Source organism: Corvus cornix, chromosome 2 (genome assembly GCF_000738735.6).
Source record: "Corvus cornix cornix isolate S_Up_H32 chromosome 2, ASM73873v5, whole genome shotgun sequence".
In the NCBI taxonomy this organism is placed as follows: Eukaryota; Metazoa; Chordata; class Aves; order Passeriformes; family Corvidae; genus Corvus; species Corvus cornix.
The window spans coordinates 22911038-22932672 of record NC_046333.1 but is presented as its reverse complement, the minus strand read 5'-3'; the positions used below and the strand labels follow the sequence as shown (position 1 = coordinate 22932672).

Genomic DNA, 21635 nt, shown 5'->3' with positions numbered 1-21635 from the left:
ACTTTGGAGTGGCGTAGGTAACGTAGTCAGCTCTCCAGCACACGTTTTATAAAAACCAGGTTTGGAAACCTTGCACTTCTTAAACTCTGCTCAGACTCATGTTTTGGGATTTACATACTGTGAAAAACGAGGTCCACTCTCCTGTGAGAATTTAAAGGGTTTAATATAAAGACAGTAAGAGACACATAAAATAAAGCAAAGAGGTAATGGCCGGGTGCCTTGGCGCTCTGCCAAGGGCACACCTGATTCTCGAGGATAGTCCTTTTTATACCATTTTTACTGTCTGTTCTTTATGCGTATTCAAACTTTTCCAGGAGCTGTTCTGCATGGCCACTCCTTGATTCTGCCTTTTTAGAGCATGCGTATTCTTCTGCCTTGTGGTTTTATTTCTTTTGATTCTTGGGCTTGGGCTCGCTAGGTGAGAGTTGATAGTAGAGTGGACCTCTCAATTCTCCAGACAGTCAGGGCTGATTGCAGCTTTGGGCCTCTTTGCCCCCCCGGGCAGAGCGGTGATAGCGGCTCTGGGCCCCTCCTGGCTGCCCCCCCCCCGGGGATTCTCCGGGCGGAGCAGCCTTTGGGCCCCTTTGTTCTCTGGACAAAGTGTTGATTAGCAGCTTTTCAGGCCTCATCCTCTGTTGCTTGGAGGTTATCTTACTTGCTCACACTTGCTAATATTCTTGCTATAAAGAAAGAAAACTACATCCACACAGCAAAAGCATTTCTAACATTATATAATACCTACCTTAATACTTGCGAGAAGCCAATATTACAATATATGTTTATAACACATACTGCACAGGAGAGTTTCCAGTTTGTCTGTCTTTGTCACATGAATGGGGTTTTGCAAGACTCACCTGAGACTCTGTTGGTGTACTTGTTTTTATTTCTGATTTGCTAATGTGCCTTTGTAAGACTTCATTCAGCCAATACTTGGTTGAAAGACCTTCCCTGAACAAAGTTATCCAAGCTGGAGAAGAGTGCAGAGGCAGTGCCTTTACTCTCTGCATTCAGAATAGGTATATTTAAATAAAAACATGGACTTTATTTCATGCTTTTATACATGGTAGAATTAAAATCCCTCACAGATTAAAAATAAAAGTGATAATAGAGACCACATTCTGTCTGCTTAATGATAGTTTAGCCCTCTGCTGGTTTGAAACTTGGTTGTGTCCAGCTACTCTAGAATTAACTACTTTGAATGAAAATACTTTGTTTTGCTTAAGGGCTAAATGTGCCTGAGATGCATATAATTTAACTTTTAGAGAGCTAAGTGTGTTTCTGTGAAGTATTGCTTCTTTGTGCTTTCATACCCTCTTTGGCTTTCTAACCATCAGCTTTTGTCTGTTTTTTGTAATGGCATCCTGCTTGTGGTCATGGTGATGCAGCTTTTGTACTGCATGTTGCTCAGCAATTCCGTATCAGTAGTCAATTCTTGTGTGAACCTGGATCTTCTCTTTGACTGATCTGTGGGCTATGGCAAATGTATTCTCTTTCCTTTTGCAGAAGTAACATGTTTCTCAAATGAAAATAAAGTACATGATGCTCAGAACAAGAACCAGAAAATGTGTATGGAAAAGATTAATAACTTAATGTTCTACTTGCAGACTTTAATTTCAACCTGTACTTTGCAAAGGTCCATAGGGTGGGGTTTTTTTTGGTTTGATTTTTTTGTTTGCTTGTTCAGGTTTTTTTGTTTGTTTGTTTGTTTTTTGTTTTGGAAAAAGATATCTATGATGCTGTAATCCTGAAGGACTTGGCCAGATTTACTTGGTCTGCTTTTGTTAGGACTGAGAGGAGCATCAGGGAAGTCACTAACATTCTCCAAACACAGTTCTGCAGGCTGTATTCCTAATCAAGTTGTACCCAGTGTGGCAAGGGGGCAGAACTTGAGTCCTGCAGAATGCAGGTGGCAAATGCTTTGATAGGCCTGTGCAGAACTGTGCAAAATAAGGAGCTATAAGCCTTGTGGATGTTTGTATTATATATTAGACTGTTTTCCTATTTAAAGTAATCTTGAGTGCTCCTAATTTTTTTAGTAGTTTTAGCATTTAAGCAGAGCCAGGAGTGGAAAAGTGGATACAGTGGTGTGCTTTGATATTGCCAGAGTCGATAACAGCCCCATTTTGCCTTAAAGCATGATTGTTGCTGTGAGTAGTCACAAAAAGGCTTCTTCAGAAAACAGAGGAAAATTCTGTAAAAGGTCAGAATTTGGGTGAATCCAGTTTTATGAAATTAAGTTACTTGAAAACATATTTGCAGCATTGCCTCAAAAGTATAGACTGTGGTTAAAATCTTCAGTTTTTAATGTTATTAAAAGATGTGGAATGGAAATTGTTACTCACTTCTCAAGCACATGCCTGAATGTTATTAAAGATAATTTCAAAAAAGCAAAGATTTCAATAACTGCTGTGAATGCCTACTAACTAATGATGAATCAAAAAAACTGGAGATGTGTATGTCTATTATGATTTTCTTTTGGGGACAGAATTTATTGGAAGAAAACTTAGCATAACACTTCAAAAATTATTTTGTTCTGTTTCCTTGCAAAATAGAATCCAAGTAGTCCAGGGCATAGTAGAATAATATACTTTTAGGGGGTTGTGCTCTGATAAATTAGTCTTGATATTGGCACTGTGATTTTGCATTTTACAGAGGTGTTTTGCCAAAATTCTGTTATGCAAAGTATTAACCATATAGTAGAGTGTTCTGAGACGGAATTTTTCTAATATGCAGCAGGGCTTTTCCACATTCATGATTCATTCAGGAAACGAGATTTCCCTAATAGTGATTGAACTCTAGTCTTGTGTAATTCTATATGGATTCTGATGTCAGTTGTAGTGAGTTTTAGGGGTATTGAATAAATAAACGAGCTCACAATATTGGAATTTATTTGCTTTCTTTTTACATCTAAATTATCATCTGTGAAGTGAATAAAGCGTGTTAGAATACTTCTCCTTAGCATGAGATGAAACTACGGAGTTATTGCTTCTATTTTGTAAATTAAAATGTGTTTCAGTGGATTTGTGAATCCTATGCAAGAGTAAATAAATTTCAACACTGCAGCTTGAGTGTCCTTTTGAAACAACTTATAGCTATTCAAGTTTTCTGGGAGCATATCTTAACTTTTAATTTTTTTTTATTTTTACATTTTATTTGTGACATTAGAAGCGCAGGACAGTTTTCTTAACACTCAAATACTACATTGGTATTTGAATCTAAGTAGTGAGATAATGAAATTAGCAAAGCCATCTCTGTGGACTCCATGAAACACAGTTTAAAGAAACGATTCTCTAGGTTTTACAGTTTGAAATTACTCTTAGGTAAATAAAGTGCCTGGTATTATACATTGGTGTTCTATTCAGGAGAAACTTTTCATGACCCACTAATAACTGACTTGCATAGTAGTCATTCTTGGTTTATGTTTCTGTCTGCTTGTTTTAGTGTGAATTGCCTTTCCTTTGTGCAGCTGTTTTTCAATTCTTCAAAGTTATTCAGCACGTATAGGCAGAAGAGGAGTGTTAATAGTTCATTCATTAATATGGTTTATGCATTTTATAGTGATTTTAGGCAAAGAAATATAAGCTACAGGATGTATTGGAAAAAATTCACATCTATTTGTCAGTTCTCTTTCCTTTCTAGATAATAAACATGTGAATGCTTGATGGATTCCTAAGTTCGTTCTTGTTATTTGTGAAATTCTATCAAAATACATAGATATTTCTCAATTGTTATATACTTTTTTTTTCTTGGCAGCTTTTGAAGAGCTTGAGAAGGCTCTAAGTATTGCCCAAAAGACAGAGGAAGCCCGGAAAAAACTGCAGACAGAAATGGATGAAAAAATTAAAGCAGTAGAAAAGGCAAGTGAAGAAGAGAGAGTAAATCTTCAGTGGGAATTAACCAGAGTGAAACAAGAGGTGGTAGAGATTATGAAGGTAAAAACTTTATTACGGTTAAGCTATAGTTGTAAAATACATCAGTATGGCAGAACTCTGTTATAAAGCTTTTGCTATTTAATAAAACCTATAAAAATATTTTCTGTGATTAAAGATTTACTTAATGCAAAATAGAAAACTCCTCATAGATTTTTTTCCTCCAGCAATTTAAATCAGTTCATTAGTGGCATGTAAAAATAAATAATATTACTGCTTGCTTCACAGTATTTAATAAAATTATTTATTAAAAGTATACTTGAGACTTTAAACAGAGTCAAGAAGAAGAGATTAATGGCAGGAAGCTCACACATCTCCACCAGGATCTTGGGTTTTAATCACTTTTAGTTTTTAATCATTATCCTAGCTGAGTATGTGTAAATGTTTAAGAACTTGTTGCCATGTTGTTTGCTGGTTAAAAGTTTCTATAATTTGCTTCACCTGGTGTATTCAGGTAGGAATTGCTGGACTACTTCACATGCTTTGCAAAGCTGTAAATTTGAACACCCTTAAGTTACAGTTCTTGTGTTGACATTTATAATGGTATTTATTTTTCTAAGAGAACACACTGATGCTTTAAGGGGATGACTGACATGCTGTACATTATTCTTAAATAAAACACGTATATAGGTTGTACATAACTGTCGACATAGAGTATCACCACTTGACTTTCTGGCTCACGAAATAAGAATATTGGGAAAGCTACAAAAAAGTTCCTTTTCCAATGTATTATCACGTTTGAACTGAAAACACTAAGTTGCCTTGGTAGAAGAATCTTTAGAAAATGTGGTGTTTCCTCTAGTAAAACTATGAAAGACTCGAGAAAGAAGATGGATAACTTCAAGCTTGAAAATAAGAACTGTTAGGGCTTAATATTAAGCACTCCAAGTGATCATTACTTATTCAAAGGGAGAGAAGAGATGGTTCCAGTTTCTTCTCTCTGTTGCACTGCTTTCTAACTAAGAAAAAATACAAAGTGTTAGTTAATATTTTGAAATATTAAGTCAGTTTTTTCTGACTTTAATTCACAGAAGTCTTCAGAAGAACAAGTTGCTGAACTAGAAAAAATCCATCAAAAAGAGCTGGCTACCAAAGATCAGGAGCTAAATGAGAGATTACAGGCTCAAGAAAAGGTGTTCCAGGAGAAGATGAAGGCAGCTCTTGTATGTAAACCTAAAATGCGTAGAAGGACTTTAAGTGTGTGTTGGGATTAGCAGTCTTGGGTTAACACTGTTCCACAGTGAGAGTCCTTCTGTGCTCAGAGATAGGAGTGCTCTCCAAAAGTCAAATACCTCAGAGACTTCAGCAACATGAAAAGAAAGTAGCTGCAATGATCCAGACTGAATAATGATAACTTATCACTATCAATGCTCAGTAACAACTGTATCTTGTGGAAACTATTTGTTTTTTTGAAATTGTTTTTTAATACCTTCCTATGGATCATTGGCAATCAGCCCCAGCAACTAGAATAAAAGAAGTAGAAAAAATTAGGCTGTTTTAAAAGTGTTCGTATAGTTATGTCTGGTTGTGTTGTGTTATGTGAATGGGGTTAACTATTCATAGTGTTTGACCTCAGAAAAAGAATTTTATTCAAGATCAGACTGGGAAGAATTCTTGGAATTCTTTGCGCTTTTTCATGAACTGTAATCCACTATAGATAATCATGTAATTTTGCCTAAATAATGGATATATATGTAACATATGTGTATATATTGTCTATATTTATCTGTTTCAAATAATCAATTGGTTTTTATGCCCCTCCGTGATGGATAGTGACTAGGACTGAGGGTCTTGGACAGTCCTGTCCCGACTATATTTTTCTACCTGTTTTGCAGGTTATTTCCTTAATTATAAGAAACAGAAGCTTAAAAATATATTAGCAGTGGAATCAAGGGAGAACAGAATTTATTCCTCTAAGATGTTATTTTCAATTAATAATGGTAAACAAATGAAAATGGAAGGCTTGATTGCATTACGTTTCTCATGCAAAGACAAATGCTTTCCAAAAAAAAAAAAAGGAAGTGATTTATTACAATTGTGTTTTCACAGATCAAATACAAACTCCATGTGTTTTTGTGTAGAAAATAAAGATGAATAGTGTATGACTCCTATTAGCTCGCTTTAAAATACCCTATCATAATGTTCTTGAAAGTGGGATGATTATATTTATAGTTTATTGTTTAGTTGTACTTCTTCATGCAGGAAAAAAATCAGAGCAAGTGCTTAAAAGCCCTTCAAGAGCAAGAGCAGCAACAAACCCTAGCCTTAGAAGAATTAGAGCTGCAGAAGAAAGCCATACAGTCTGAGTGTGACAAGAAAGTTCAGAAGATGCATCAAGAAGTAGAGACTTGTAGAACTGTGAGTAAAGATTTCAAAAGACTTAAGCATTTACAAGTTGTCCTTTAAGTATGTGTTTAACTGTGGCAAGTTTACAAGTGGTGATTTCTTGTGATTGGGTCTTGTGGGATTAAAGTGACAAAAGTTTAGTGTATTGCCGTGCTATTCTGCAGCCCCTAGTTTTTTATAAGATTAGGTGGCAAAATATAGAAATACATTCACTTTATAGCATGGTGTGGGATATGAATTTGTATCCATCTACTTAATTTTTAGGTATGTTATACAGAGGAGTTAAATTTCAGGCTGTTTAATTTCTGGGTACTGCTACCTTACAAATGCTTATAAGGATACTTTAGTAAGTGTTACAAATGAGTGTTCGAGATTGCTTAAAAAAATCAGCAGCAAGGGTATCAGTAAAAGCTAGATTTAATATTAAGTGAGAGCACTACAAAATTCATTGGCAAGATTCACTCTACTACTTACAGGACAGTAAGGAAAAACAAGGAACAGCAAAACCAAACAAAATCCAGGCAATCAAACAGAAATGAACCAAGAACTGTCTAGGGTGTGTGGGGGTATGTGTGTGTGTGTGTTTAGGTGCGTGTAAACAAAAAGACAGTGAGGGCAAAGCTAAAAGGGAATACAGCCTAAAAGTTTAACAGCACTCAAACTTAAGAGTACTTTAACTTAAATTATGCCTTAAACCTAACAATTTAATAAAGAAGTAGCACTTACCTTATACCTAACTCGGTTTACAACTTAACCTTAACAATTTAGCAGAGGAATAACATTTAACGGCATTTAACCTAACCTGTAAGTTAAACTTAGCAACTTAGCAAAGAACAACACTTAGCAGCATTCCACTTAAGTTGTGACTTAACCTTAGTTACAGGTCTAGCTTACTTACATATCTAAGATACTTAAACATCTAAGAAAGCAGTATTTCTCCCCGCTTTGCTATAGCATATGTGCACGTGCATGCACACAGACATAAAGAGTTAGTGCAAGCAAGGTACCTGTGAAAAACTCCCCTCGAAGGTAAGTGAAATACTTACCTCAGATGCCTTTGCATCTCCCCAGTGGGTGAAGGGTTGAGTATCAAGGAGTGAATTGGTCCAGGATTTGCCGTTGTTTGTCAGTCCTCTGAGTACAAAAAACTTGAGCGTTCACTAGCTCTGAGAGGTGTCCCACTCAGAGGGAGATTGTTCGTCACAGCTTGCTGCAGTCCAGGAGAGCTCAAAGGGTCTCATTTTGGACCGCTGTTTACAGGGTCGCTAGAGAGTGGGCTTTGGTCATAACAATGTTCCATCCTGGCCACAGTTTGGTTTGGCACTTTCTTTGAAAGTGTGAGAGCAGGTATGTTATGCCATTCAGGCAAGAAAAGTAGTTTCCAGTGCTATTCATAAGGAAAACACGAGCTTATTAGCAGCGGTTTCTGGGAGTAGACAGTGTTTCTGATAAGCTTGGGAAGAGCTGAGTCCAGGTGCTGTTTTTTCAAGGCTGAGGCCTAATGAGCATTTCTCAGATCTCAGTGTGGCCTGAAAAGGAGGGAGGAATGCACCACCCAGTAAGCAAAAAGATTTGCTTAAATTTTTGAAGTGTCCTTTGCTTTGTCTATTGAGTAACATTGTATTATCTGCTAAGGCAAGTTTGTACATTATTCCACCACTCCCAGATATTAGTTTGGAATTTTTGCCCATAGAAGCATCAAAGCTTTTCAGCAGCATTTCCATGGGAGGTAGAATTATTGATAAATCAGTAAGCAGGTACAAAACTTCATAATACTATTCCTAAATTCCCTATATCTTTCATCCTGTATGTTGGTACTTTACTTTAGGAAGAAAATGCGAACATATCTCTCATAAATATCACGACTTACTTTATTTGAATTAGTTACATTATTTTCAAGTTTTTGTGTTTATTTTCACTGCAGTGAAATAGAAAGTTTTTTACTAAATAACTAACTCTCCATAATGGAAGCAAAGGTGAGAACAAACCAGATGAATAAAAGGCTTATAGAAGAAGTTGACATTCACTAAAAATAATGGAATAAGTGACCTGTAGTTATGTGAACCTGGTAAGATTTTAAAAAAATTAATCAAATTGTTACCTTTTGAATATTCATATTCTTTTAAAACTTTATTCTAACAGAGGATTCTTGAACTGGAAAGCTCTCTTGCAAAGTATTCGCAAGATGACAGAAAGCAGTCAGAGGAATTAAGTACTCTCATAGAGTCTGAAAAAAAACAGCACAGTAAGGAAATCAGTGATATGGTTGAAAAACACAATAAAGAACTGGAGAATGTGAAACAGCAGCAAGAAAAGCTTTGGACAGAAAAACTTGAAATTTTAAAGCAACAACAAATAACTGAAATAGAAAAAATAAGAGAAAAGCAACAACAAGAGATACATACCATTTTGAAAGAGAGAGAAACAGTTTTCTGTGCACACATAGAAGAGATGAATGAAAAAACATTAGAAAAACTTGACGTGAAACAAACAGAATTAGAAGCACTGTCTTCTGAGCTATCAGAAGCACTAAAAGTTCGTCATGATTTAGAACAAGAGCTCTCAGAATTGAATAGTAAAGTGTGTGAAGCAAAGCAAGAACTGAAAGGAGAATTGGAAGAAGAGAGGAAACGGCACAGTGAAGTGATTGAAGCAATGTTAAAAGAGCATGAAATGTCTATTCAAGATGTTGAGAAGGTACTCAAAGAGGAACTCAACAAACTCAAGCAGTCACTGGAGGAGAAAGACAGACATTTGGAGGAGTTAAAAGCACGTGAACGGAAACTAAAGGAATCTGCAGAAAGATCTGAAGCTGAACTTGTCCAAGTGTCTGCAAAGCTAGAGGAGCAAAGCAGTGAAAATACACAGAAAGTAACCACTCTAACACAACAATATGAATGTCAGCTGAAGGATCTCCAAAGAAAGGCTGATGAGACGAAGAGAAGTCTGACTGAGAAGGAAAATGAAATTGAGCACATGAAGAAGTTACAGAACAAGCAAGTGGAAGGGCTTAAACAGAAACTGTTAGCTGCAGAGGAGAGGATTAGTGCTTTACAAGGAGAGTATGAAAGTAAACTGAAATATCAGGAGAAGAAAGTGGAGAAAATGGAACAGAAATCAAAAGATATGCAGGAAACTTTCAAAAATAAACTTGCTGAGCAGGAAGCTAAACTTAAAAAAGAGCTTGAAAACAAGCAGTTGGAATTCAGTCAGAAAGAGAGTGAATTCAATACTAAAATTTTGGAAATGGCACATGCCAGCTCATCTGGAATCAATGATGCAGTGTCAAAACTGGAATCTAATCAGAAAGAGCAGCTAGACAGTCTTGCTGAGGATTACAGGCAGAAATTGGAAGATGTAATCCAAAGTTGGGAAAAGAAACTTAATCAGCAGATTGAAGAGCTCAGGGAAGAACATGATATGGAGCTGCAAGAGAAAGAGCAGGAAGTTGGAGATCTGAAACAAAAGCTTTTAATTTTCAGTGCTGAAAAGGAGGACTCCAGAACAGAAGTAACCCAACTGAAGGAAGAACAAGTGAGAAGGGAGGCATGCTTGAAGGATTTGCAAGAACAGCTAAGGCAGTCAGTGGCTAAGGTGAATGCTTTGTCAGATAAGGAAAGTGACCTGAAAACACAGTTGAAAAAATTGGAAAGTGAACTTAAACAGTCCCTGAAAGAACAGACAGGACTTCAGGAACAGCTCAGTAAACAGAAAGCAGTTGAAGAGAAGGACAAAGCCGCAATCACTGAGCTGGCTGATACACTAAGAACCCTTGAAGAGAAACTCCAAACTGTGCAATCTTCTCAGTATAAAGATCATGAAAATTATGAGAAAAAAATAGAGGCAATTCGGCTAAAAGAAGCTGAGTTTAAAAGGTTGTCAGGAGTACTTACAACCCAGTTAGATGCTTGGAAGAATGCTGAAGCTTCATTGCATACTAAAGGCAATGAATTAATTGAAAAATGTAATGAAAAAATTGGCATAATAACATGTAAAATTGCAGACTGTGAACACCGAACTGCAAAAGTTAAAGAAGCAATATTAATCAAAACAAGGCAGATAACTGTACTAGAAGCTCAACTTAGAGAAATAACAGAGCATCATTCTGCTGCTACTACTTCTTTGCAAAAGTCAATGCTAGAGCTGCAAGAGAAGGACAATTTAATTATATCCATGAGAGCTGACATTGAAGGACTTGTTACAGAAAAGGAACAATTGCAAAAAGAGGGAGGGCATCAGCAGCAAGCAGCATCAGAGAAAGAAACTTGCATAACACAGCTGAGGAAAGAGTTGTCTGAAAATATCAATGCTGTCACATCAATGAGGAAAGAACTCCAGGAAAAGCAATCTGAAGTGTCTGCTCTCAACAAAACAGTTAATGATCTTAATGTTAGACTTGAAAGCACAGTAAGTTTAACAGAGAAGGAAGCAGCCATATCTCTGCTAAGCAAACAACATCAAGAGGATCGGTTGCAGTTGTTAAATCAAGTAGAAGAGTTATCATCCAGAGTTGAGATGCTGAGTCAAGAAAAAGCATCAGCTCTTGATCAGATAGATCATTGCACAGCCCAGCTGTCAGAGTGGAAGATGAAAGCACAAACCAGGTTTACACAAAATCACGATACTATCAAAGATTTGCAGAGCAAACTTGAATTAAGCAATATTGAAGCCAATAAAAAAGATGAAGAGCTAAATAAACTGAAGGAACAGCTGGCTAAACAAAGCAGGAATCTTGATAGTTTAAAAAGTGAATTGGAACAAAAGCAAAACAGGAGGGAAAAGGAAGAAAGTGAGTTAACCTCAAAGTTAAAAAAACAAGCAGCAAAAATTGCTGAACTAGAAAAAGACATTGCTCAGAAAACTATAGAAAATGATTCCTTGGTGGAGGAACTTAAAAAGTCTAATGAACAAAAAGACACAGAGAAAAAAGAGATAGCTCGGCAACTCCATCAGGCAGAGAAGGTGGCTTTTGAAAAGGAAAATAGATTTAAGAAGGCTGAAGAAAAAGTGCTTAATCTTGAGAAGCAAATAGGTTCACTGAAAGCTGATTTTGAAGCAAAGGAGAAGGAATTTGATCAAATTAAGTCAGTGATACTTAAAAGGAAAGAGGAAGAACTGAAAGAATTAGAAGAGAGACTGAATGCAGAGAACAGCACTAAGCTGGCTGATCTGAAAAAGAAGGCAGAGCAAAAAATAGGTTCTATTAGAAAGCAGTTACTGTCTCAGATGGAAGAAAAGAAACAGCAATTTAAGCAAGATAGAGAGGATCAGTTAAGAGAGCTGGAGCAGAAAGTGCAGGAGAGAGAAGCCAAAATTGAGACCTTAGAAAAAAAAATTAGGTCAACAAGAGATTGCACAGAATTAGAGAAAGAAATGCTAGAAAAAGTAGACAGTGTAAAAGCTGCTGTAGAGCAAGAGAAAAATAACTTACTTGAGAATGTCCAACAGACATACAAAGAGAAAATGCAGGTGTTACAGAGGAGCTTAACCGAAAAAGATGCATTATTACAGAAGTATGAGAAGGAACAACGAGAGAGTAATGACTCTCATCTAGAATTGCAAAACAAACAGAAAGAACTCCTTAAAAAACTAGAATGTGTTGAGAAGAGCCATCAGGAAGAGCAGGTTAGGACCAAAAGTCTCAGGAAAGAACTTGAGGAACAAACAAAAAAATATTCATTGTTAGCGGATGAGCATGCTTGTTGTGGTGGTGTTTTAGCAAGCAGTAGGGAAGAACTGAAAGTTAAAGAACAAAAACATCTTGATATGGAGAGTATAATTGGAGATCTCCAGAAAAAAATGCAGGAAAAGGAGGAACTCAGTCAGTCTTTAGAACAGAAGATAAAAGAGTTAGAAAATAATATAGTGAAGAAAAATGAAGTGCATAAGATTGAGATGGAAGATAGGAGTTTAAGATACGAAGAAAAGCTAAAATGTCTACAGCAACAGTTGGATGAAAGAAATTACAGTCTTAAAGCTTCTGAGGAAAATGCTGAAGAAAAGGCTAGGTCTGTTTTGGAGCTGCAGAAGTTACTAGTTGATATGCAGAACCAGCAGAAGGACTTACAGACTAAACTGGAAGAGACTGAAGGGGAGAAACAGAAACTACGCAAAGAAGTTAATAATCTTCAAAAAGACATACGTACTCTGCGAAAGGAACATCAGCAAGAGCTTGATATAGTAAAGAAGGAGTCCTTAGAAGAAATGGAGCAGAAAATCAGGTAAATTCTTTGTTCCTGTTTGTGTTACCAGTTCTGTATTTTATCTCTAGTCACTAAAACCTCAAGAATACTTTTCTAAAGCTCAGTTTGTAACAAGGAAATAATGACTGATACTTTTCTTTAATTTTTCTAAATAGACTTAGAGAAATAGCAAGAAAAGAGGTTTGAGTTTTGGCAAAGTAATACCATTTCTGATCTGTTTCAGTGATGGTCATTTTCAACATTGTCAAAGCGTATAATATGATTCTATTTTTCTCAAACAGGAAATGAAGTTTATTAAAACTTAGTACTGAGAGCTTCATGTTCAGATGGTATCAATAGTTGTTCATACGTACTGCACAAAATGCGGTGTACTGCTCAGCACTCTTAAAAGTTTCTCAAGCAATTCTAAAAATTCTGCTTTTCATGGCACATTCTTTTCCTCCAGTTCTTCAATTTCCTCAGCAAAAACTCCGCATCTTTGAAAGGGTTCAATTCTGGTTTGTTTTTAAATGAAACACCTATGCCTACCTGGTGAATTAGATAGGAGAGGAAGAAAAAGCCTCCCTGAATCTCACAGAATTCTCGTAATTCAAAACCATCTCATTTTAAAACAGTTTTGGAGAAATTCCCACATCTCTTGCGTTGCCTGGTGTTTTTGCACACTCTTTAAACGTTACATTTCCTTGCTGTATGTTCTGACATTTTTGTACAGATGTGAACAGGAAGACATTGAGTTAAAGCACAACTCCACCTTAAAGCAGTTAATAAGAGAGTTCAACACTCAGCTGGCTCAAAAAGAGAGAGAATTGGAAACAGCAGTAAAAGAGACAATCAGTAAGTGAAATACTAATATAACCATAATCAGTAAAATAGTCAGAAAACCTAATCTTCAGTTATTGTTGTTTTGGGGAGGGGATTTTACCTGGGACTATGATAAACACGTGTTTTATGAATGTCTAGAGTACTTAAAGGAAGAACTTCTCTTCCTTAGGAAATAACTTAAATATTAATTGTAGTACAATTAGGAAAATGCATATGTAGCTATTCTGCAGGATGGAACTTTGATCTAGCACTCTTTACATCTGCCATGGCAAGAGTTACCTATAATAGCCATAGGTACCTATCTTTCTGTCATACGTAGAAAAGAAATTGAGAATAAAGTTTTGAAGGTGAAAGTGCATTGGTAAGTTTCCATTGTAATGCTACTTTGTCTTCAGTAGTACAAACTTTAATATTCCATTGTTGAATATATGGCATCTGGAGAGTGCCTTTTAGAGAAACTTAGATCCATCTGAGAATCAGAATTGCATTTTCTTAGCTGTGTCTTGCAGACTTCATTCACTAACCACTAGCAGGTACCAACTGAGTATGATGTCTGATTGTAACACAATGTGGTTATAACTAGAGTACAACATATTTCATCTGCTCTGTATGTCTTTTGCCACCATAGTGTAAGTTGGAGATTAGAGAAGTGAGAAAAAGGTGTGTTTTGATTCCAGTTCCTGGAAGTATACCTACAAGTGAGGAGTTTCTGAAGATTTGCAAAAGTTTCAATCACGTCTCTCAATAGAATAGGAGATAGAATTAGTTGTTAAATATTGGTTGTCATCTTCTAGAAACTAGTTCCAGCACCAGGTAGAAAAAATTGCTCCAAACTGCAGACAACAAATTTCATACATGTTAGGATCAAGGAACATAATAGTAACTGACAGTGTGGAAAAATGAATTTTCCTGGCAAGTTTGCCTTACAGTTACTTTGAAACATTTTTAAAATACTGTTATGACATAATTTAAAAAAAAAATCTTTTTTTAATACTGCATTTTTTTTATAGGTAAAGCCCAGGAGGTAGAAAATGAATTGATAGAAAATCATCACATAGAGACAACACAGTTGCATAAAAAAATTGCCGAAAAAGATGATGATCTAAAAAGAACTGTGAAAAAATACGAAGAAATCCTTGAGGTATCTTTTTGAAAAGATATGACTACATAAATTTCAAAATAACTCTTCTTTGATTGCATATCTAGACAGAAAAACTGAAGTTCTTATATCCTTGAGCAGTTTGTGTACAGATTGGAATGAGAAAACTGAATGACATTTAAGCTTTTACTAGAGTTGTGGTGGTGGTGTATTTGCTCCTTATAAGGATTTAAATACAATGTTTATGGGGCAGTCTCACTCTCTATCTCCTTCCTCTGATGCCCTGCTGAGATTGGTGCCATAGCCCTTAAAGTAAGGTTCTGTTCCATGAAGTCTGTTTGCATACTTTTTATGCTAGTAAAGGTTTCTTTTTTTTTTTTTTTTGCTTGTAATGAACAGTTTTTCTGCATTATATTTGCAGATAGACATAATTTTGCTCTAGTAGCATTTCAACCAGAAGTTACCAGCCAGTTTAAGGATACTTCACCAAGGATGCCTCCTGTTTTATACAAGTAAATTATTCCAGTCCTGCCTGTATGGCTCAAAAAGGCTAAATGGTTTTCAGCGCTAGACTGTACATCATATTGGAATGCAGGCTTTAACTTTGCTAATCCTAGTCCGCTTTACACAAACAGTGTAATAAAAGAGACCGTTCCATGAATAGAGCCAGCGGTAATAGATGTAAGTGGGCTGTTCGTTTGTGATCAGTTACCAGTCCAAAGATCTATGTACTTAACATTACTGCGTGCTTCCTACTAAAATTTTCAGACGTGTAGGCAGGCTGTTGTGTTTCAATCTGATTTTTGAACTTCTAGCAGGTTGAACAGCATTAGCAGGGTTTTACATTTAGAGTCCCTTTCTTTTGTTTCCTAATTTAGAAAAGTTTTTTGATATAAAAAAAAAAAGGTTGTTTTTTTTGAGTTTGTGGGGGGGTTTTTTGTTAGTATTTTGGGGGTTTTTTGGTTTTGGTTTATTTTGTGGGGTTTGTTGTTTGTTTGTGGTTTTTTTTTTGTTTCATAGGGGTTTTTTTTGTACAATAGATCTAAATACTGCATTTCTGGAGAATTTAAATTTCTCTTACCTCAGTGTGCAGTGTGTTGCCACTCATGTCCTTACTTTATAGGCCCAGATAGGTATGTGATTTGAAGTCGAGCTGGTCTAATTCCTCTGTGTTTTCTGCTACTTTCATCCTTAGTGTCAGAAACAAGCATGCTGTAGCCATTGTATGATCTTGAAGGTTTAGGCTAATTTGACTTATGTGCAATTGGAGGACATGAACTATGTCATTTTTTGCATCTCACTGATGATGGCAATGACAGTTGCCTGGAACTGCAATAAACTGCAGTTTGATATTTTAAATTACAGAATACATAGGTATTCTGTATATCTATCTTCTATAGGTATATGTATGAGTGTTTTGTTTTTGTTGTTTCAGGGAATTTAAAAAAAAATTAGAGGTTTTTTTTCCTTTGTTCCTGAAAGAAGTATTGCAAGCATCTGAAAAGTTGAGGAATATTTTTATTAAGTTAAATGTATGTCATGTTCATTGACATCTCTGATAGAAATAGGAACATATACATCACCAGATTTAGCCTAAAGTTACCAGTTATTACTCCACTTATACTTGACTTGGCTCATGATATGTTTGAGAAATTTCACATTGTGCAGAGAAGTTTGTCTCAAATGGTAAGAAGATGAAGCAAAAATAAAGCCAAAAGCAAGAATGAATCTTTCTCATATAACTTTGTTGCTCTCTGTTGCATTTTAAACATGGTTGATGCTAAAAATTGTCTAACTTGATTTGAGTATTTATCCTCAAAGACAAGCAGGAATCATTCAGTCAAACTTCATATGATTTACTTGTGAAGTGCTCCACTTTTGCTTTATGTGTTGTTTTCTTTCATGAAAACTTTCATCACATAAGATTTCATGAAAATCTCCTTAATTGAAAGATTTTTAAATCAGCATAGCCTCTAATTTGGGAGCTAAGTATTTTTTCTTCAACTAAAGTATATAATTAGAGAAAAATTGAATGCTGTTTTCCAGCTAGTTTATTTTAAGCCTAACTATGAGCTAAAAATAAAATACCGAACTTCATTTATGTATCCTTTCATTTGTTGTAATGCCTTCCATGTGAGTACAGGATAGGCTTTCTGATTAAGATTTGGAAAATTAAAACTTTTTTAAAGTCTTAGTCTATAAGTGTAATTAAATCCCAATAGCATGTAGTTTATTTTCAGAGTGTGCCAGGTGTTATATAGAACAATAAGTTCTTACTGTAAATACAGATCACTGGCATGTTGGAACCCCACTTGATAGCTAATAATTTCAAATTTAAAATAATATTATCTCTTCAGGGGGTCATCCTAATACTTTTCACAGGTATGTCCTTTTTACAGAAGTGTCATTCATCATTTTGAGTTTAATTTATTTTCAGCCTTTCAAGTACCTTTTATAACTAAGAATGATGTGCATTCAATTGTGATTTGTTTAATTAAACAGTTATGTACAAATTGTAAAATTTTAGATTCTTGGTGGACAAAAAAATAAAAAATATCTGCAAAAGCCAAAACAACAACCACCACTATCCCTGAATATGCCAGGTATTGAGAATTTTTGACCTGGGGAGTATAACCATCTATTAAAAAAAAAAAAAATCTTAGAAACAATTAATTGTTGATGCACTTCTGAGGGCATAGAAAAATCATCTGAGTGAATAGAAGCTACCATTGTTTGGAGGTCATGATGTTTGAGCCAGGTTTTCCTTGAGGATGGATATTCTTAAAACTTTAAAAATTTGAGGCTGTAAAAATTGCTCAGGTACTGCATCTTCTCATTTTCTGTGGGTACATTTACTTCATTTCTTTTTGGTGATGCTTTCTAGGCTAAGGGGCTGCATGAGGAGGGTGTTTCATTCTTAAGTCGTGCAAGGAACACCTTAAAAATTGGTCTTAGAGGGAAATAATCCTTTTTTAGTAATGGCATACCGTAAGTCTATTAAGCCTAGATCAGCTTTCCAGTCCTACACTTACTTTTCCAGAGAATATTCTGTATCATTATAATTTGTACACCTGAGATTTTTGAATAGAACAAAATTTCCATCAGCAGTTCTGAACTTGTTATCAGTTAATTAATTGTACTAATTTGACTTGAAGTACTACTGTGTTAGTAGAGCCATCAGCTGACCAACTGCCCTGTGCAGTTAGGATGAGTGAAACTAGAGTTTTAGTTTTGTTCAGCAATCAAAACATGCACTAGGAATCGGAGTGCTGTTTTATAAGGTCCCTAACATATTCTCTCACAAAAAGGCCAGAGGGGACACAATTTTAAAAAATATTTGTTTTTACAAAATGCCATATAGATGGATTAACTTCCTAGGATTTAGGTCATTGTATTTTTGTCCTATACAGGAAAAGTTAATTTCCTCCCTACCATTCTTGTTACTGCTTCTTTCCTCCACACTGCATACTGCCTTCCAAACCCTTGAGAACGGGAAATCATTGGTCATTGTTTTGGAAAATGTGCTTAAAAGTGTTTTAGTAACATCCCTGTGAGAGTGGCTGAGGAAAGGATTTAAGTCCTTGTCACTTCCATAATATAGGAATTAATTCCATAATCCAGAAATTAAATCATCTGCCCCTTCCATGAATGTTATGACCTTCATGCACTTACTGGATTATACTCAAATGCTGTTTTAGTGCCCAAGAGAAATAGATCTTTTCTTGAATTTTTAAAAATGTAACTGTAATCCTAACTATGTAATCTTTGTTGTTGGAGGCCTACAAAATCTTGTTAAGCATGAATTTTTTTTCTTGATCTATTCTGTAGGCCTCTGATGTAATTAGCTTTTGCACAAATTTCAAGCATATCCTTTCTGTGTATAGTATTTGTTGTTTGTATTTGTTGTATAGTTTGTTGATTGCTTTATGTCCACCATAGTTAAGGTTTTGAATGGTTAATTGTGTAAGTAGTTTTTTTCCCTGTATTTTGAAGTCTCGTGAAGAAGAGATGACAGCAAAAGTTCATGAATTGCAGGCACAGCTGGAAGACTTGCAGAAGGAATACAGACGAAGGATTGCAGAAGAGGAATATTGCAGCAGTGAAAAAGTGAGCTGGCACTGACATTTGGTTTTATATCTTTAAGTGTGAAATTCTTGCTCCACGTGAAATTCTGTAGTTTATTCCTAATTGGATTTTATTTATATATCTGGCCTTCATTTTCATGTACAAAATGAATCTCTTCAGAATCTGCAATATTTGATACTACCTTTTTAATTGGTATGTTGAAAAGTCCAGTTCTGTTGATATTATTAAGGTGGGGGATTTTGCCCTCTACATGTGTTTATCTTGATTTTATTTGACGCCTGTTAGAAGGAAAGAAAATCCTGTTAAGTAAGTTTAAGTGTGATTTTTTTAAAAAATTCATGTTTCAGAGGTGTCTGAAGTAGTGCCTTGAATATATCAGTTATGGATAGAGAGGCCTTCATTGAAAGAAGACTGACTTCATGCTTTTGTCTTTCTGAGACTACATTTTAATTTGAGGAGTTCTTTGGTGAAAATACTATAGTAGCTGTTACACTGAGGAGAGAAAAAGTGTATGAGTTGTTGAATCATTGATGAGAATTCATATTTACCTTACTTTTAAATTTTTCATTTTAACAACAGGTAGCCCTGGGGAGCTTTTAGGAAGTGGAAACGACAACAGGTGGCTTGAGAGTAATACGGGGAAATTGTACAGGAAGCTAGGAACAAAGTTAGGGAAGCCAAAGCCCCGTTAGAATTGTTCTGGCCAGGGATATTAAGGCAAACAGGAAGGGCTTCTATACATATGTTGCAAGCAAAAGAAAGACTATGGATGATGTGAACCCTCTTTGGAAGGAAATTGGAAACCTGGCTACCCTGGACAAAGAGGAGGCTGGGGTTCTCAACAACTTCTGTGCCTCTGTCTTCAATGGCAAGTGCTCCAGCCACGCCACCCAAGTCAAGAAAGGCAGATGCAGGGACTGGGAGGATGAAGACCCTGAGCCTACTTGTCATGGTTTGACCCTGGCCAAACACCAGGAACCCATGACAGCCACTCACTCACCCTCCCCTGCTACAGCTGAGCAGAGGAGAGAAAAATTTAATGAAGGCTTTATGAGTTGAGATAAGGACAGGGAGAAAACACTCCAAGGGCAAAACAGGCTCAACTTACAGGTGCAAAGTGAATTATTACTAACAAAATCAGAAGAGGATAATGAGAAGTAAAATAAACCCTTAAAAACACCTTTTTCCCCTCAACCCTTCCTTCCTTCCCACCAACAGCTCAGGGAGACAGGAATGAGGGTTTTGGTCAGTTCATCACCTGAAGTTTTCTTCTGCTGCTCAGGTAGAGGAGTCCTTCCCCTGCTACATTGTGGGGTTCCTCCCACGGGAGACAGTTCTCCGTGAACTTCTCCAGCGTGGCTCCAATCTCATGGAACAGCAGTCCTCTGAAAACTGCTGCAGCATGAGTCCCTCCCATGGGCAAACAGTCCTCCCAAAACTGTTGTGGCATGGGTCACTGTTCCATGGGGTGCAGACCTCCAAGGACAGGCTGCTCCAGCCTGGAAGCAAGGGCGCCCTCTTTCCACCAGGTTTCCCACTGGATCACAGCCTCCTCCAGGCATCCACCCGCTCCAACATGAGCACCTCCCCCACAGGCTGTGAGTGGATCTCTGCATCCCCCGTGGACCTCCATGGGCTGATGAGAGGAACCTGTTTCAGCATGGTCATCACCATAGCCTGCAGAGGAATCTCGGCTCCAGGGGCTGGAGCTCCTCCTGCCCCTCCTTCTCCACTGACCTTGGTGTCTCCATGTTGTTTCCCTTACATGTTCTAACCACCTCCTCTTCTGTAGCTGGAATTCAAATTACACCACCACTTTGTTTTGATTTTCTTCTTAAATATGTTATCACAGAGGCGTTACCATCATCTCTAATTGGCCCAGCCTTGCCCAGCAGCATGTCCATCTTCTGAGCCATCAGGGACTGGCTCTGCCAGACATGATGGAAGCTTCCAGCAGCTTCTCACAGAAGCCACCTCTGTGGCCTCCCCGCTACCTAAAACCAGGCCATGCAAACCAACACACTACCATAGGAGATGATCAGGTTCAAGACCACCTAAAGAACCTGAATGTGCACAAGTCCATGGGACCCAATGAGGTTCATCCACGGGTCCTGAGGGAGCTGGAGATGAAGCCACTGAGACACTATCCATCATTTTTGAAAAATTGTGTCAGTCAGGTGAAGTCCCTTATGACTGGAAAAAGGGAAATGTAACCCCCATTTTTAAAAAGGGGAAACTGGAATATCAGTGAAACTACAGACCAGTCAGTCTCACCTCTGTGCTAGGCAAGGTCATAGAGCAGATTCTACTGGAAACTATGCAAAGACACATAGGAAAAAAGAAGAAAAAAGAGGTGATTTGTAACAGCCAGAATGGCTTTACAAGGGGGAAGTAATGCCTAACAAATTTGGTGACCTTCTATGATGGGGCTACAGCAATGGTGGACAGGGGCAGAGCAACTGACATTGTCTACCTGGACTTAATGCAAAGTATTTCACACTTCCACATTACATCCTTGTCTCCAGATTGGAGAGACAGGGGTTTGATGGATGACCACTTGGTGGATAGAGAACTGGCTGGATGGTCACACACAAAGAGTTTTGGTCAACAGCTCATTGTCCACGTAGAGACCAGTTACATGATGAAGTTGGAGCAGTGATAAATAGAATAGGATTATCCCCTCTTTTGACTGATGATGCTGTGTTTGATGCACTCATGGGGTCAGTACTCGCTGGGGCTGATACTATTCAACATCTTTGTCAGTGACATGGACAGTGAAACCTATCAGTGCTGAGTGCATCCTCAGCAAATTTGTTGAAAACACCAAGCTCTGTGGTGGTGTGGTCAACACGATGGAGGGAAGGGATAATGGCATCCAGAGGGACCTTGACAGGCTTGAGATGTGGACTGAAGCAAACCTCATGAAGTTCAACAAAGCAAAGCTCAAGGTCCTACATCCAGGTCACGGCAATCCCAGACACACCAATGGGTTGGGCAGAGAAGTGATTGAGAGCAGCCCTGAGGAGAAAGACTTGGAGTTGACAAGTGATGAAAAACTCGACATGAGCCAGCTGTGTGTGCTCACAGCCCAGAAAGCCAGTCAAATCCTGGGCTGCATCACAAGGAGTGTGGCCATCAGGTCAAAGAAGG

General features: G+C 37.1%; 1 protein-coding gene across 11 annotated transcripts in view; it reads left to right on the top strand.

Annotated features, from left to right (window-relative positions):
* GOLGA4 (golgin A4) overlaps positions 1-21635 on the top strand; it is a 75106-nt gene that overhangs the window by 39941 nt on the left and 13530 nt on the right. For 8 of the 11 annotated variants that reach the window (XM_039549394.1, XM_039549392.1, XM_039549402.1 and 5 more), the window contains 7 exons: positions 3754-3932; positions 4961-5092; positions 6132-6287; positions 8418-12496; positions 13191-13312; positions 14311-14441; positions 18393-18506. In XM_039549394.1, coding sequence (XP_039405328.1) covers positions 3754-3932; positions 4961-5092; positions 6132-6287; positions 8418-12496; positions 13191-13312; positions 14311-14441; positions 18393-18506 — 4913 coding nt within the window. The remainder of the gene's footprint in view (positions 1-3753; positions 3933-4960; positions 5093-6131; positions 6288-8417; positions 12497-13190; positions 13313-14310; positions 14442-18392; positions 18507-21635) is intronic. The other 3 variants (XM_039549396.1, XM_039549395.1, XM_039549397.1) reach the window with 2 other exon arrangements.